This window comes from Rhamphochromis longiceps, linkage group LG5, assembly GCF_057381845.1.
Source record: "Rhamphochromis longiceps isolate RC_006_pf linkage group LG5, R_longiceps_female_GT1.1, whole genome shotgun sequence".
In the NCBI taxonomy this organism is placed as follows: domain Eukaryota; kingdom Metazoa; phylum Chordata; class Actinopteri; order Cichliformes; family Cichlidae; genus Rhamphochromis; species Rhamphochromis longiceps.
The window spans coordinates 24,589,329-24,608,192 of NC_140561.1; the positions used below are offsets into that span (position 1 = coordinate 24,589,329).

At 40.6% G+C, this 18,864-nt stretch overlaps 1 protein-coding gene across 2 annotated transcripts in view; it reads right to left on the reverse strand.

Annotated features, from left to right (window-relative positions):
• Positions 1-18,864, reverse strand: part of kcnab2a (potassium voltage-gated channel subfamily A regulatory beta subunit 2a) — a 121,088-nt gene that overhangs the window by 74,579 nt on the left and 27,645 nt on the right. For both annotated transcript variants that reach the window (XR_014911752.1, XM_085406786.1), the window contains exon 2: positions 763-927. Coding sequence is in view for 1 of the 2 variants with exons in the window: in XM_085406786.1 (XP_085262912.1) it covers positions 763-839 (77 nt within the window). In the remaining variant the exon portion in view is untranslated. The remainder of the gene's footprint in view (positions 1-762; positions 928-18,864) is intronic.

Below are 18,864 nucleotides of genomic sequence, written 5' to 3' on the forward strand. Positions count from 1 at the left end.
CTTGTGTGGATTAAATTAAAATCCAAAATGCACCTAACTCTTGCCTTTTAAAGTCAATTTAAAATGTATGCTGTACACTCCTTCCACCTTCGGAAGAGAACAGTTCAAAGAAATCATTAAAACTCATTCATGTCCATGATGAGTGTATGTAAACTTCTGACCACAACTGGAAATACTGGTAACTGTGTACATGCATGTGAAATGGGGGACAGTTTGTGTACTTACTTTCTCGGTAACAATAACACAGGCTACAGATTTTAAAGAAAGCGCAAGTGCCTTAAACCTGCATTTTTTCTAATAACCACCATAGGCGATATCTGTGTTTGCAAAAAGATTTCCAGTCCTATAGAAGTGACTAATTTTGGTTCATACTAACTGAAACACTGTTCATTTTGGTAAAACTGTTCATTCTTTGTGTCAGAAAGAAGAATTACCCAAGCTTTAGCTAACTTGCGATTAACAAATTGTAAGAAAATGAGCAAGTAGCTTGACTTTCAGCTCCGCCCCCTACATCACACCTGATTTTAAAATAGCCAGATGGCAAGAGTGAAACCACTCATCCTGAGGCTTTACAAACCAATAGGTGACGTCACAGTTTGTCTTTTATACCGTCTGAGGGAATATGATTAAACGCCCACAGGTAAATCTTTCATGTCTAATATCTATTCTAATTCATACACTTAATTTGACTGACAAACATGAACTTACATGTGACAAAATGTGTTTGCATCTGTCTGTCTGTGTTCGCATCCATCAGCTTACCTGTAGATCATGCCCGGTGAGCCAGTCTGTCGAAGGGAGAGGCGAGCGGGGGAGTCTGTGGTAGATTCAGGATACATGGAGGCAGGAGGGAAGGGGGATGTGGCCAACCTGCCGGGGGTGGAGTTCTTTCACAGGGACCACAGGGTCTATCACTTCTCAGTGCCTCTGAAAGAGAGCAAGCGTGTGCACTGGTTATTGACAAGCTTTTTGTCAACATTAGAATAGTAATAAAAAAACAAAACAAATAAACATAAATAAATAAAATCCCACCCTCATTTAACTGTAAAGCCATTACATCAGACTGAGACTTCATCTCAGCAATTCAAATGTTTCAGATATCCGTTGCATGTTTAAATTGAAGCACACAATTCAGAAAACTTTAGGTTTTCTAATCAGAAAATGAACTACAATACTGGCACTCTTTTAGCGATAGTAATGCCAGTAACTGGCCTTATTCTTAATCAGCTCCCTTATAGACCAATTATCTATATGGAAAAAAAAAAAAATGGCCTAGACAGTTTTTCAGCCTCAGTACAAGTCTTTTGTTATCTCTGTGTCTGAACACATTTAAGAAACAGAACAGAAAAGAAAAGAGTTCCATGTGAATCACTGCCGTGATTTTGATGCGATTGTTTTGCCTGTCAGTGTCAGAGAAACATGCCAACATTGATAAAAGGAAATGATGTGCGCTGTGGCATACAACTGATGGACTATACAGAATACCATCCGTAACTGCAACACTGCAGTTCATTTTATTTTTCCCTGAATAGCTGAATATAAGAACCGCATGCTTGGGTTGTGTACACTAAATAAAACACATAATCCACAACATGTCACATTCACTGCCACATTTCCAGCTACAGAAGCCTATTACACTTGTTTGACCACCCACATTAAAAGACTGTATGAGGTCAAATAGATTTTATCTGAAACCACATACCCCTGAAAGAATCAGGAGGAAACAGGTTAATTAAACAAAGGCACACAAGCCCTCCCAGAACAGCAGCAGCACGTATAACTGGATAATGACCTTGAATGATCCAATTAGTACGTCAGTTGAGCGCTGAAGCTGGTTGGTGTATCGGAGGTAAAACGTAGTCACGAATAAACACCTCTCCAGATCCGATTTGCCCCAACTATCCCATGCCAAGTAAATGTGCCACTTTTGCTTACACTTTGAACCCAAACCTAGAAAACATCCTGTATTAAGTAAAACAAGAATCTTAACAAAAGTAAATGGCCTGTATTTATATAGCGCTTTACTAGTCCCTAAGGACCCCAAAGCGCTTTACATATCCAGTCATCCACCCATTCACACACACACATTCACACATTGGCGATGGCAAGCTACATTGTAGCCACAGCCACCCTGGGGCGCACTGACAGAGGCGAGGCTGCTGAACACTGGCGCCACCGGACCCTCTGACCACCACCAGTAGGCAACGGGTGAAGTGTCTTGCCCAAGGACACAACGACAGAGACTGTCCAAGCCGGGGCTTGAACCGGCAACCTTCCGATTACAAGGCAAACTCCCAACTCTTGAGCCACGATCGCCCAAAGTAGCTGGGTAAGCCTGACACCTCCAATTTTCACAGGATTTGTTCTCAACTACACCACTAGATGGAGTCACGTCCTCATTCTGTAGACATGAGCTGAATGAATAAACCACCAGACCAATTTAACCTCTTTATTTTCCTCCAGCTCAGTGATACAAAGTGAATATCCTAACAGAGATCTTGAGCAATCAGGAAATGACCAGTTCATACAGCAGGATAATTAAATGCTCCTAGTCCTTTGATAAAATACAGTAAAAACTAAGGCCGAGAAAACGAGATGCACACACACTAACTCCTTAGTTCATCAACCTGCTTCGTACTGTACATTTGAGTGTTCCCTACAGCAAACCACAGCTGATTCACTGCTTAGAGCAACTTGATTCTATGAATAATTCACATGTCTGTTGGAAAAGCAGGCTATTGCTGTAAAGAGGTCTGTAACAAGCGAGCTGGGCAAAGCCTGGGTGGGTTGTTATGTATACACACACATTGAAATTAACAGCCATTACCGTAAGTTAAAAACAAGAAAGTATTTCACATTGACATCATAGTCTGTGATGAAGAGGAGCGGCACTGATGTTAACCCAGTTTTCTGTGGACATAAGAGGGGTATAGAGGAGGAAGCATCTATGTCACCCTGACAGAGCTGTGAGCGAAGAAGCTCACGTTACCCTATTTCACCAGTGGCTGCACTCACGTGACTCATGGCTCGTAACGGACATCGTAATGTTAACGTGAAGGTGACTTTCTCCTCCCATCAATTTCCCAGGCAGCGAATACATGTCCCATGTTCACAAGGACGCGTTTAACGCTCCCTGCCCATTCATTTCGATCATGACACAGTGGATCACAGGTCATTCCAGCTATCGGATGATGATGATGATGGCATGACCCTGATGGGCAAAACGCATGACAGTAGATTTACTAAACAGCACAGCAAAGTCCTTGGGGATCATCATCTCTCACTGATGTGGATCAGAGGACACATTGTTTTGCACACAACCCCATTGACTCGGATTGACAGCCAATAAATACATGTTGCATGTAAGATGATTATCAACATTTAAGTTTTCCAGCAAGGTTGAAGGTAAAGAGCATTTGTAAAAAGCCACTCCGATGCTATTGCAGTCTTATATTTTGCAATATTTGACAAGCTTAGGACAAAAACATTATTTAAGAATATATTATTGTACATTATATGTTGCACTATGTGGAGAAGTGAGAGTTTTTCCAGTTTTTCCACTCTAACCTTTACAGCAAACAGCTTATGTGATTCTCAGAATTCTTTGAGAGTAGTTTGGAGTTTATATGAAATAATAAACAGAAATCAGATTGTTTTAATGGTTAGAAAGGGAAAGAACAATAGCTCCATGTAGGAACATCATCATCGTCAAAGCACTCATATCTTACTGGCCATAACTCTTACTGTAACAATGAATCCAGTCAAACCCAATCAAAAATTAATGAAAGCAACGCTCCATTCTAGGAGTCTGACCTGTATACAAGCACAAATAGCAAATGCCCATTAAGACAAGAGCAAAACATTCGTAATTCAGTTAACCTTTAAAGCAAGCATCACACTTAATGCAGCATTTCAGATTTTTTAAATCTATGACAAATGCTACATCGCAACACAGTTATCATTGTCAATTACAATATGAGAAGACAGGAAATTACAGCAGTAATCAAATCTTTAACACCGAGGACAGGATATAATGCATGCTGAAGACATCAGTGATCTGATCCACTCAGACACAATTAAAGTAACAATCATAACAATAGCACAGAACTCATGCATACCTGCTGTGTAACAGTTATTCAGACAGTTGGTAGCTATTCTAGTTTAGATCAGGATACCACTGTCTGGTTAAGCCTCCAAATTTTAATGTAAAGCAATTGCAAGCTCCATTACGTCACAAAACAAACATTTGTGAAGTGATGTGATAGAAGAGTGGAACAGAAATTACTATGCTTTGCTTTGTTCAATAAACATGGGAGCAGAAATAAGGAACAGAGGTTTGACTTGTAGTTTTATGTAGTTGGTTATTATATATTAAACCCATTAAGAAAATACTTTTACTGTGCGACTGTAGCAGATTGTAGAGCAATGCACCAGTCTCTCAGAGATGCCTGTAGAGAGCTGCAGTTGGAGAGGATGCTGCTGCTGACTGCAGCAATGCGGTACACTACAGACTCATCCAGGCTCAAGTTACAGGGCTCGGATTTGCTGCACTAATGGGCCAAGGTGCACTTTGCAGATTAAAACTACAGACAAGGAAAGAGTGTTAAAGGAGAAAAAAAAAGGAGGTGATATTGCAGAAAAACTGTCCCATTTCCCAGATGGCTCTTGTTGTAACATGCGAGATTAGACAAGCAAAGAAACTGTGGGTATGACGAAGTCTGGAAGTATTTACTACGATTGCTGTCAAGTCCTCTCTACAACCTTCAAACTCTAATACGCTCCTGATAAAATTCCTGCTCATGCCAAGTACATTTGAAACAAAGGAATCAATGTGCATTATGAACAAACAAAACAGACTTCCTAGTTTGTATTTGATCTTTTCAGTGGTGCCCTGTAGCAAGCAGCAACACACCCACACCAACGCAGCCCCTTGCTTTTCTGATGCAGTGTTTCAGGTGATCTCAACACTGCCTGAAGCATCGATAGTTATGCGTTTTCCAAATACATGTTTACAACAGTGGTGGGACAGACTATTGATACGGGAATATGTCTTATGGTTTCCTTGTGCAATATTTATTAAATACATTGCAGCGACAGTATGGATGTTTCCTTTTAAACAAATTTCCCTGTCGTTTTGACAAAACCCAAAATAAAATTATGAAGAAATATTTCATAACCCCTGATGGTGATCAAATTAAATTAAGCAACCCATGGTGAAGAAGAAACTCTCAGTGGCAAATAGCAAACAGCATGGGAAGCTAATCACAGAGGTAATTAACTGAATTCATATATTACAGTTGAAAGATAATGGTAATGCACACAAACAGACACTGTAGCAAATAAATACAAAAAAAAAGGCAAAAGTACTAATTATTTATTTTTTAAACAAATACTGTGATGTATTACAATAATTTTGGGGCCTATACTGACTATACTGAGTCCCACAGCTAGTTTCAAATACAGGCTGACCAAACCAGGGTTTTTATCACTGATACCAATATTTGATGATATTAGCCAATATTTTTCTGCTTCAGACACACAAAATCTAAATAAATTACACATTTTTATGTGTAGTTATTTATGAGGCCTTACTAAGATAACACAACAATGCAGTTTAAAAATTATTTTATTTTGACAAGTTGTGGATTACTCGTTTGAGTCCCTCCTACCACTCTGGGTAGAACCAGAACTACCGCCATAATCTATGTTTTGCTGAAAACTGACGGATTGACAGATTTGATAATAATTTTATTATTGCTCAGTGCTTAAGTGCTCAGACTTGACGTAGAAGCTTCCATGTTATGTTCAGCCCTAACATGATGTAAAAGAGGCCAACAAAATGACTTCCAGAGAAATGAAGTATTCCAATCATCCATCCTCTTCTGCTTAGAACAATTAAGAGTTAAATGTATTTTAACTGGTAAATATTTATTTTAGCACTGGTTACAAAAATCTGCTAATGCTAAAATATGGAGAGAGGTTGTGGTTAGAGACTTGAGACTGAAATGAGAGATGGTGCCTCTTGTGACAGACATCCATCTACATAGCCTCTCTTAAGCTGGCCTCATACACCGGTCTTTTCCAAACAAAATGCAAAATTGAGTCACAAAAGGCAGTTCTTCATGCTTTCCATCCATAAATCCACCTACACCCAGCCTAAGTGAACTCCCTCTTGAGACGGGGCTTACGTGAGCAAGGCAAGCAGGCAGGCATTGCTGGCCTGGAAAGCACAGTATAGTCCTGTCTAGTATGTTGACAGCTGCAGAAAACACACACACACACACACACACACACACACACACACACACAGAACCGAGCAGATGGCTGCGGAAGAGGGAGACAGGCTAACAGACGAGAACTGCCGGGGATATCCTACATGGGAGATCAGTCAGGCAGAGAGAGAGAGAAAAACTAACCTAACCTTGTTCTCCGGCAGGCTACAAAGAGGATTCAGATGGAATTTCCTCTTCTTCTTCAACGACATGCATCAAAGGATGAAAGTCAAACCCATATTAAAGATGTGAATCCATGCTAGTGCATCATCTTTACCCTCATCATCAGAGAGACAGTTTATGATTTAATAAATGGCCTCCTCTCGGTTAAGCTGTGGAGGGCCCTTGATTACAGAAACAGTGCAGGTCACTGCCTGCCAACTGGGAGGGGGGAAAAAATAGCTAAGGCAATTTGCATAAATAGCCTATTTATACAGCAAACTTCTGATACAAATCCTCCTCCCCCCAGTTAAAAGAAGCTAAAAGAGCAACTGAGAGCCCTCCTGTCAGGAGTCATTAAATTCTAGGACAGCTGCAGATGTTGTCCATGCAGACATTTCCCACATATTATGGTTAAATTTTAAGCCATGTCCATCATCAGCTGCTGTGACTGGGCCTCAATAGATTACAGTTTAGAGGCAACTGTCTAATATAGGGCGTTCTACACTCAAGTTATAATCTTTAAGACTTGAATTCTATCAAACCTCAGTTTTGATACTATACAGTGGGGCAAAAAAGTATTTAGTCAGCCACCGATTGTGCAAGTTCCCCCACTTAAAATGATGACAGAGGTCAGTAATTTGCACCAGAGGTACACTTCAACTGTGAGAGACAGAATGTGAAAAAAAAATCCATGAATCCACATGGTAGGATTTGTAAAGAATTTATTCGTAAATTAGGGTGGAAAATAAGTATTTGGTCACCTCAAACAAGGAAAATCTCTGGCTCTCACAGACCTGTAACGTCTTCTGTAAGAAGCTTTTCTGTCCCCCACTCGTTACCTGTATGAATGGCACCTGTTTGAACTCATCATCTGTATAAAAGACACCTGTCCACAGCCTCAAACAGTCAGACTCCAAACTCCGCCATGGCCAAGACCAAAGAGCTTTAGAAGGACACCAGGAAAAGTATTGTAGACCTGCACCAGACTGGGAAGAGTGAATCTACAATAGGCAAGCAGCTTGGTGTGAAAAAATCAACTGTGGGAGCAATCATCAGAAAATGGAAGACATACAAGACCACTGATAATCTCCCTCGATCTGGGGCTCCACGCAAGATCTCATCCCGTGGGGTCAAAATGATCATGAGAACGGTGAGCAAAGATCCCAGGACCACACGGGGGGACCTGGTGAATGACCTGCAGAGAGCTGGGACCAAAGTAACAGAGGTCACCATCAGTAACACACTACACCGGCAGGGAATCAAATCCCGCAGTGCCAGACGTGTTCCGCTGCTGAAGCCAGTGCATGTCCAGGCCCGTCTGAAGTTTGCCAGAGAGCACATGGATGATACAGCAGAGGATTGGGAGAATGTCATGTGGTCAGATGAAACCAAAGTAGAACTTTTTGGTATAAACTCAACTCGTCGTGTTTGGAGGAAGAAGAATACTGAGTTGCATCCCAAGAACACCATACCTACTGTGAAGCATGGGGGTGGAAACATCATGCTATGGGGCTGTTTTTCTGCCAAGAGGACAGGACGACTGATCCGTGTTAAGGACAGAATGAATGGGGCCATGTATCGTAAGATTTTGAGCCAAAACCTCCTTCCATCAGTGAGAACTTTGAAGATGAAACGAGGCTGGGTTTTCCAACATGACAATGATCCAAAACACACCGCCCGGGCAACAAAGGAGTGGCTCCGTAAGAAGCATTTGAAAGTCCTGGAGTGGCCTAGCCAGTCTCCAGACCTCAACCCCATAGAAAATCTGTGGCGGGAGTTGAAAGTCCGTGTTGCTCGGCGACAGCCCCAAAACATCACTGCTCTCGAGAAGATCTGCATGGAGGAATGGGCCAAAATACCAGCTACTGTGTGTGCAAACCTGGTAAAGACGTATAGTAAACGTTTGACCTCTGTTATTGCCAACAAAGGTTATGTTACAAAGTATTGAGTTGTATTTTTGTTATTGACCAAATACTTATTTTCCACCCTGATTTACAAATAAATTCTTTACAAATCCTACCATGTGGATTCATGGATTTTTTTTTTCACATTCTGTCTCTCACAGTTGAAGTGTACCTCTGGTGCAAATTACTGACCTCTGTCATTATTTTAGGTGGGGGAACTTGCACAATCGGTGGTTGACTAAATACTTTTTTGCCCCACTGTATATGGTGTTCGTTTTTATTTCCAGCAAAAGTCAATTACTGTTTTTCACTGGCATTGGCCAACGCAAACACTTTGGTCAAACACAGGTAACAATAAAACAACAAAAAGCAAAAATAAGATTGATCATTATGCTTTCACTGCTGTAACTGAACATAAATTAGCTGTGGATTATCTGAAGTCAATTATGTACCTGCCACTACCTGCTATTGTACAGCATGAGACATATAGTGCCAGGCTGCTTTTATCACTTACAGCATGAAGATGAATCAGCACTTTGTATGTCTCAGCTCAACATTTCCGTTCCTTTGTGCTGACTTGTAGTCTATCCCCAATATGAAAGCATAGTGCTACAAAAGCTCCCACAGAGATACTATTCACTACAAACACAAGTCAGGTTTTCAGACCATCTGTGAATATGAGAAGAATGAGCGCAATACTGTGAGGCTAGTTGGCGAAGGGACTGCGCAGCTAACTTGGGCCTGTGAACCTGTAATGAAGCATTTGTTAGCACTGCAGGGAGAGAACATGCTGCAGTGAACCAGGAGCACAGTGAAGAACACTGCAGTAGAAATATGAAACTACCGGTAGATTTTTATTGTTCTCAGTCCAACCCGGCTCTCCCTCTAGAAACCAAAGACAAATAAATCAAATCAAGTTCAGGCCTGGAGAGCTCAGTGTGATGTGAGGAAATACCTCTATTTTGTGCCAGCTTTGCTTTACATCACAACACTTGGTATTTGATGCGTAAATGTCCGAAGAGACCTGACCAAGCAGGAGAACTACAGGCTGGAAAACTGCTAACCCACACCCACTTCAAAGCACAGACACATTGAAATGACTTGTGTCCTTGCTTTTCTGGAAGGTTCAAATACTTCTGACTTGCCTTTGAAGACAAGTGACTCCAATATGATCTTAACATCTATTCACTATGTACAGCCTGCCAGCCTGCCCTGTTTTGGTTTTTTTTTTTGTATCCTTGCTCAAGTACTCAGTTGATATCAGGGCTGTCTGCATCACTGCACTCGTAATGACACATGGGCACAGGCAGGCTGTACAGAACAGTTCAATATTTAGTTCTGCATAGGTGAGCAGAAAACATTAAGTCGTCACAAAAACATAACTGGGCAGAACGACAGGGAGGAGGTGATCAATACTAAACCTGGGCAGTTGTTTGGAAAGCCCACGCAGCAGTTAAAAGTATAATATAATGACACCAGAAGATTAAGTCTTCACAATACATGCAACTTAACAGACTATACCTGCACAGGCACTCTACTACAATACTCTGTGCACACTCTCAGTGGCACACCTAATGGCCTTGCTTTTTGCTGATGCAGCCAAAGAAAGACACCTTAACATTTCTATTAATAAATACTGCATTGGCTTCGTCCAAACAGAGAGCAGGTCTTAGGGTGTAAGGATAAATGATAGATAGAGCCTGAAGTCACAGCTCTGTCTTAGTTAGAAACTAAAAAAAGAGACATTCACTGGCTTACTACAACAGTATTCCTTCAAATATAAACCCAGAGAGAAGACCAATCAGAAATCTTCAGAGGTTACAAGGTAACATCATCTATGGTATAAACACAGACATAGTAACAGTAGTTGTATTTAAGTTATCTGCTCGGTGCCTACGCAGATAACAGAGTAGCTGATAGGAGCTGGTCAATATCAGTCTTCGGCTTATTCATTTTCCATTTATACAATTATGATGGTAACTGAAATAAACTGCTAAATAATTCAGACAATCTTTTATGCATTTTCTTAATGTCTTCCCTAGTGTCCAACCAATCTTCTTCTAGTTTAACTATAGAGAGAAAAAAAAAAGTTTAAAAAAAGCGAACGGCATCTACACCAACACAATATACAGGTTCGTCCCTAGTCATCACATATAAAAGGCCCTGATACCTCTAGTTTTGTATTTTCCAGCCACAGAGGAATAAATTGTCTCCCTCTGGGAGCTTCCACACCACTCTGACGGATGCTTTTTCTAACTGACAGGGAAAACAAAGCGAGCGTGGTCCAGAGTTCCAAATGAAATCTGGCGCAAATGCAGCAAGTGGCTGTCGGCTCTATGAACAGACTGAGTGGCCCCAGCAGGAGCAGGCCTGCAGTGATTAGAAAGCAACACACACACACAAACACATACACCTTCTGGGGAACAGGACAGAATAGGGAAAAACGCTGCCTGACAATAAGGAATTAGAAAGGAGGAAGAGAAAACTGCAGTCGAGTAGAGATTGTAGGGAAAGCTGAGGAGACACCGGAGAAAAGACCGCTCCAAGGAGACTCTTTCCTGTAAAACATCAGCGCTATGGATCACTCTTCCCACTCAGATGTTTGACTCCCGTAGTAATGATTTACACTAACGTGACTACTAGGGTTGTTCGATATAACGATATATATCGGATGACGATATAAAAACGTCTATCGTTTCATTTTACGCAATCGTTTGTTTCGTGGTGTCGCAAAATAAACTGTTTACGGTAATATTTTTTCATTGTTTTGATGGTCACTGTAGTGACTATATTAATTTCTTAAAAAGTTCTTTCTCATATATTTAATATAACCACACTACAGACAGACAAGCGTTTGTTTTTATAAGTTGCCATTAGCAACAACGACGGTAAAACCACCGTGCGTCCGCTTGTTCCACATAAACCTTTCACATTAAAGCTCAAGATCCTGTTGAGACTTTTCAAAATAAACTGAATCACGTGAAAGACGCAGAGTGCTTAAAGATGAGAAGCAAAAAAAAAAAAAAAAAAAAAAAAAAAAAGAGTCGTCAGGTGCTAAAAAAAAAACAACAACCTTAGACTCAAACGTTAGAACAGGCGTTTTCCCGCAGCACGCCGTGTAATAAATACTCACAAAGAAAACGGCGGCCGTTACAACTTATGTCTAAAAATGTATCGTTTTGTGCATTGGTTAAAACACTCGACTCCAGCTACACGACGCCCAGCTGGAAACACTTCACGCAAGTCGAGCTTGTGATTTATATCATTATCGGACGATAGATGTCATATCGGGATATGAGATTTTGGTCATATCGCACAGCCCTAGTGACTACTAAGCACAGTTGCCCAAGGTTTCCACAAAACATTACCAGAACACACAATTCCTTCATAACATGGTTTAAAAAAACAAAACAAAGAAAAACTAAAACAAATATTTATTATCATGGCTTATTTCACAGATCACATGCTGCTCTCGAGACAGCCAGTTCAACTGAATATAGTAAAAGTGAAGCACTTGTGTTCAATGCCACTACGAATCCAACACAACCTGAAATGAAACCCTAGCCTGAGGTCCTGACTGGGCCTCTCCAAAGGGAGAATCGTTTTTGTTTGTAGCATAGACTGTATACCATGACTTCACGTATCAGGGCTCACAAAATCGCTAGCCCGACCTCCCGGGGTTACCAAAATCTAACTCAGCCCTGCCCGTCGGGCTATCATAGGAAGGAAAATATATGTCCATGCTTTTGCATTCTTTCGCCAATGTAGCTGGGTAATTATGCCATTGGCAACTATGAGTCACTGTCAATATGTGACATATTGAAATCGCGGCTGAATTTGCGCTTGTTTTTTGCTTTCACTTTCACTTTGTGATCGCGCAAACTGTGTATAGCATGTGTAAAGACAGATGGATTTATGCTGGTATTTTAGTTCTACAGAGGCGAAATAATAAAGGTCAGGGTGAAGAAGGGACAGCCAAAAAAAAAGCCTATCACAAAACAGAAAAGTTATGACAAATCAGACTATGAGGCAAAAAGAAAGTGCAGCTTTTTTGGTTTGATGGACAAAAGAATTTCTGTGGCTGGAATATGAAGAGCTAAATAACAATGTTCTGCCGGGTGTGTTGTGAGTTTCCCTTGATATCCGAGTCGACAAGCGCCTTTGTTACTGGGACCAGTAATTTTAATAAAGACCCCATCAGAACCCATGAGAAATGCAAGAAATGCATTGTTGCTCAGTCTGCAGTATCTTTCCCAGAACAAACACCAATTGCAAAAAACATACTAAGAATAAACAAAGCACAACAAGAACTCCTGAAAAAGCTGTTTAGAACAGCGTACTATGTTGCAATGACTGAACTAACATTGCAAAGACGGCTAAATTTTGCCAAACTTCAAAAAGCAAATGGCCTAGATCCTGGTTCCACTTACCTCTGACCCGTGACTTCAGTGGAAATTTCAGATTCAGGATCTGACACAGACTGATTCATGTTCTACACAGTTCTTACAAATTCATAGAAATTTCTGTTCACCACCTGGGTCTGGGTGCAATTCCCCCCTCCAGGGGCAAGGGTACCTAGACCCGGTTTGTAGAGTACGCTTGGGGAGTGTGATCGTGTGTACAGCGTCTCTTTATGTCTGTCTCCACGTTGGTTGAGTGTGGAGTGAGTGCATATGAGAGCATGAGGGGGGGAATGGATGTTTGTGTCTGTGTGTGCCTGTATGTCTGTGTCTATATGTCAGGTTGGGTATCAGACGCCACCTCTCTGGGGACACCTCAGGCCCTCCAAGGTTTGGAGGCCTATCTCCACCAACCACCACTTCCCCTGCCGGTGGCGGACTCCCTCAGGTGTCGGTGCGTTGGTGGTTCTTTGTGTCTGGGGGTGGGCGTCCAGGTACACACCGGCTCACTCCTTGGCGGCCGCTTATCGGGGCCTGGAGCCTGGGGCTCGCTCGGGCTCCTTCGGAGGTGGGGTGCCCCCGGCCTCTCGGCCTGGGGCTCGGTCACTCAGGCACAGCTGGCGGCCGGCGGAGCTCATGGGCGCGTCACTGCAACTCCCCCTGGCTTCTGCTCCGCGGCTGCTGAGTGAACCCTCATCTGGGACTCTCCTCAGCTCTTACTGGAACAGTGGCGCGGCTGCCCCTCTGTTGGTCTTCCTTGGTCTCTTGTGTTCTGGGGGCCTCTGGATGTCTGGAGTTTTGATCTCCTCCATACCTGCTTCACACCCTGGAGGACGGGGCTGTGGCCCCCCCACACTCCCTAGCAGATCGTTACATGGAGAAACCTTTGGAATACAAGCGCGCTGATCCACACAGGTATGCACACGGGTGTTCACTGCTCGTAGACCCAAATTACACCTTTCTTGGCTGCTACTTCGAAGCACATCTGTCCTGCGTGCTGCACAACAACATTGAATATTTAGTATTTACTGCTGTTTACACTTAGCTAGATTAATGCGATGGTGTTGTGTTTAGTATGTTGCTTTGTTTTGTTTTTTATTGTTTTTTTTGCTTGTTTTCTATTCTCTCAACAGGTGATCCAGGAGATTTTTATTTTTTTTTCTCCCTCCCTTTCTCACTGTCCCTCTCCCCTTCTGTTTTTCCTTTCCTTCCTCTTTCTTTCTCCCTTTCCTATCCCTCACTCATGTCTGTCCCGTCTGTAACATCTGAAAATAAAATATAATAAATAATAAAAACAAAGATCGACAAAATGGACCAATACGGCAATGCCACGATGATCCATTTGGCAAAGTAAATCCATTGGGTATCCTTGTTGGTCTTCAGACAACAATTCTGATGGCTAAAGAACCAAATGGGACAGGCAGGAAAAAAAAAAAAAAAAGAAAAAAAGAAAAAGAAATTTCTGTTCAATTTGAACCAAGTATTTGAGTTGATGGTTGCAATTTTTATACAACTGTTGTAATTTGATTTTAACAATTTTTTGATTGATGCTTTGTTTCCTTTACAATATTGTACTTTGATGTATAATATACTTAAATGTATAATATTGTAAAGGAAACAAAACATCAATCAAAAAAAATGTTCTCTTTTTTTATTCAGGCTACTTAAATTTATTTTGGGCTAACAAAAACTGAAGAGTGCCCGCCCGAAGGGCTACCAGGGATTTTGAAATTTTGCAAGCCCTGCGTATCGATTTGTGAAGTCTGGTTATGAAGTCTCAACTTAACTGTCCAGTATTGTCACCATGTCACAAACAAGACCCAAAATTAGTCATTGAGACTAATAAGGAAATTGTTATATGGAGGTTTTAGAAAAAGAAAAGAAGGGTCATTTTCTCATAGACTTCTACTCCTTTCCACAACCAGATGTGTCATTAAAAGAACTTTGAGCTAGTTTAACTGTTCATATCTGGAGGCTGCATTCATTTTTTATTCAGAGTGTATGGCTGAGAGATACACTAGAGTAGATTTACTTCTATGCTTAGGGTCATTTCTGTGTTAAATCTCCCAATTTCTGCTAATTTTGAACTGGTAGCAAACCATCCTGGTGTTGTCCAATAAATGAGTGGAACTCAATTCAGTATGTTACTGCTACTTTAGTAGAAAAAGATGCCTTTCTTTTTCTTCCCTGCATCACTCCAACTAGTGCAAGGTCACAGCAGAAGTGAAAAAGTGTAAGAGGAAGGTGACAGTTCTGTGATATTATCTTGCATTAATTTTAACATTTCAAACGACTCTAAATGCATTTTTCACACATTTCATGTCAAGTCCTGCCATGGTGTTAGGTTGTGCTGGTTATGGTTGAGCATTGCACAGGAAGCAGAGCCTCCACACGCCTCCCCCTTAACTGTGATACAGCCTAGCTTCTGCTCGCTATTGTCAAGTACAGAGCACTGACAGCATGCATGTGTTAAGTTTTAAAGTTTGAAATAAAATAAGTTTATAATATGGTTTTCTGTTGGCTTTTGAGTTTAATACATTAAAACTGTGAGTGTAACAAATATGTTTAAAGTCTGATTGGGAAACTGTCAAGAATCAGTAAAAAGAAAAAGACGAACATTAAAAAAAAATACATTGAGTATATGAAAATATCTTGTGCATTCAAACACAGAATATAATACTCTTAAAATAAAGTTTTTGACATGTCTCAACATTTAGAGATGACATTTAGGTAAATATTCATTCTTCAGTCTATAAACTCTCATCTGAAGTGATTAAAAAGAAGTTAACTGGTCCGTATAAGGTTCGTGAAAATGTCAGAAATATTATAATTCTGATCACGTATCAGTACATTTCCATATTTTTATATCGATAAAAAGAAAGCTGCCACTTGCGAGATAAAACGCAGAAAAACATGAAGGCGACTTTCCTTGCGTGGTGGAAGCAAAAGAACTAAACTAAGAGTTTGGATCTTTTTTTGCTGCTGGTTCAGTCAATGTTGTTTGGAGAGAGATAAAAACCTGCAGCTTCTGAATCTGGCACAAAAAGGGCGTAAACACAAACCTGCCAACGGATCAGAATCAGTGAGCTGTCGGCTTTCAGCCCCGACCGTGTCCGTGCCGTCGGGTGAGAAAGCCACATCTCACTGATTCTGATCCGTCGGCGGGTCTGCGCTTTGTGTTTACGTCTTTGTGCAGAATCCGTGTTCCTGCTCTCATTTACTGTTTTAGCTGTTTGGTGGTTGTTGAAATTTTGTGAGGTTTAACCTGAGACTCCGGTGTTTCGGGCAAAATTATATTTAAAAATCAATTCAGGATTTTAATGAATCGATTTTACGTTATCCATAAATCGATAATCAAAACCCACCCCTATGTAAGAGTGGTAAAAACTGTGAAAAATGTCCACTGCAGCCACTGTCTGTCCTACTTATCAACCAATCAACACTCAACAACATAAATCAACCACAGATCAGTTTGTTGAGTCTATTGGCGACCACAAAACTAATGTTCCAGGACACTGAAGCATAGAGGATGGCACAGACATTGTCTGGCATATTTTAAAGGACTTTAGCAGCTTCAGAAATAGAAATTATGTTGGGCCTATTCGCAGAGGGTTTCTGTGTTTTTAGTATGTCCAATTTTTTTAATCAACATGAGCACCAAAGTACATGTAGTCATTCACTGTCTCCACACCGACTCCATGGATGGAAACATGGGTCACAGATGTTCTAGCCCTCCTCATGTCCACACCACCTTGTCTCAGAGGAGGTGGAGGCAGAAAGACACCATCATCATCATAACACCAAATCACAACTCTTATTCTTAAAATTGCATCCATCTAGGCACATACTTGTTTATTTTAGAACTCAATCACCTCCGTTGGTAAGCACTTGACAGTGGCTGCAGCTATGAGCTATTAACATTACTTCTCACACACTCATGAAAAAGCGTTACTCACTTCCCAGAACAAAGGTCCGACATTACACACAAGCTGGAATGAAGAGCTGGTAACACAACACTGTTTGTCACTGTGGCTGCAAAGGTCACGGCAGTCACATCTTTCCCTGTATGTCACACCATTTTGGTTAAATGATTAAAATTTCTCCGCATATTTTTTCCAATAAAAAACTGATGATTTGTTGCTGAAAATAAAACAGATGCCAGATACTGATATATTTTACTTTAAGGCTTCCATTTTAATGTATCATATTCTGGTAATATGTTTTATTTTCATTCCAAAAATCACCTGTTCTGTCCACTGTGCATCACAGTATCGTCCTGAAGCATTGAGTTACACGTACAGTATGACCGCCCACTCACCAACACTCCTCATTCACACAGACTATGCTACTTTGCCCACTCAGTGTGGTAAAACTGACAAGGATGACCAATACACTCAGACACACACAGATCCTACTGTACATGTAATGTGACAAAGTACATGCACAGTCACAAGCATGGTTTCCTGTCTCTTTCTTGTACACTGATGAGCACTGTGTTCCAACAAATTAACAACCTTTAATTTAGAAGTTAGAACAGTTTTGTCATTGTGGTGCGATATGTTTTTGGTACTACAGTGAAAACGATTTAGTGTGAACTGCGCATGGTGGTCAGTCGACTGCCCCGTACCAACCCAATATCATGACAAGGCGTATAAAAGACATGCCGGCCCACCGTGTCCGCTTAACACTTTGCATTTTGTATACAGAAACTGCATTACCAGCAGGGGGAGATAATATATTTAAAGCCGGCAGTGAGCAAAAAACGTATTAAGGACATTCCAGGATCCTTAATCATCAGAATTGATTAAGCTAGGCGGCTAATATGCATATACATGTAAATGTAAATGTGTTAATAATGTCTGTTTAAACACTTTTCTGTGATTATTTTCGTCTTTGCCTGGAAACAAAAAAAAAAAAAAAAAAAAAAAAAAAAAAAGTGGAGAGACAAAGTGTAAAATAGACTAAAAAAGACCAAATGGGCAGTGAGACATCATATAAGATACAGAATTTCCACTCCACATTATTCAGTCAGCAACTTTTGGGGTCAGAGGGCATACTGAGGCAAGAGTCTTATATTATATTGACAAAAATGCACCGTTACACCCGTATTCGAATTGTCGCATTCCATGCAGGAAACTGTAATGTCAGTATTTCCTGTTTAGTTTTATGCATTTCCAAACAAAGGAAGAGAGTGCAGAGTGTTTCCCTTACTACTACTTTGGGATGGGTGGACACAAAATAAAAAAATAAATAAAAAAATCTTTTTAAAGATGTGTATATGTGTAAATTTGACCTCTGACCTTGAGATCAAGGGCACCGGGATTGTAACTTGTCAGAGACCTTTGGTATCAATTCCTAGATGGCTTCCTTCTTGAGTTATTGCAGAAACTTGAGATCTTTGTTCTTGACCTTGAGGTTGTCACTAAGATTCAATCTCATCTGAGATTTTTAGTAGATACACCTGCAGCATCTATTGACTCCTATGTTGCCTCATTCTTGAGTTATCACATTCACAAACTTGGGTGTCCATGCCTGCCTGGCTGGGTGACAACAACAGCCAGGGATAACACCACAGGGATAAAAACTACTGGGAAATAAGCAAACCCACTCTGGACACTACACTGAAGACAAAATAAAAATAAAACCTTATTAGAAAATGCATAACTATAATAATTAATGTGATCTCAAACAAGATTTATTTTTAAAATAATAAAAATATTAAATATATTTATACCAATTGAAAAGAACCAGTGTCAAATGCACACTTTTAAAATGTGACCTTTTAGCATGACATGAAAGAATGTTTTCCCTACATCACACAACTAAAAGTTGATTTGAAGCATATTGCATCTTGTGGGAGCTCAGATGCTCCCAAAAGCCAAGATTTTTGATACCTTGCTTTAAAGAAAAAAAAAAGAAAAAAAAACAGAAAAGCCTAATGAGTATGATTGTAGCACAGTGATGAAACTAAAATGGGATTTGCATGATGTCAGGAAAAATAACATTTCATGTCAAGATGGAAATATGAGGGGGGAAAAGTTAGCAGATCTGGACAATTAGCACTATTAAAGTCCAGCTGGGTTCCATTTTGTGTCTTTGACATAGCAGTAAAGCCCCGAAGATCTG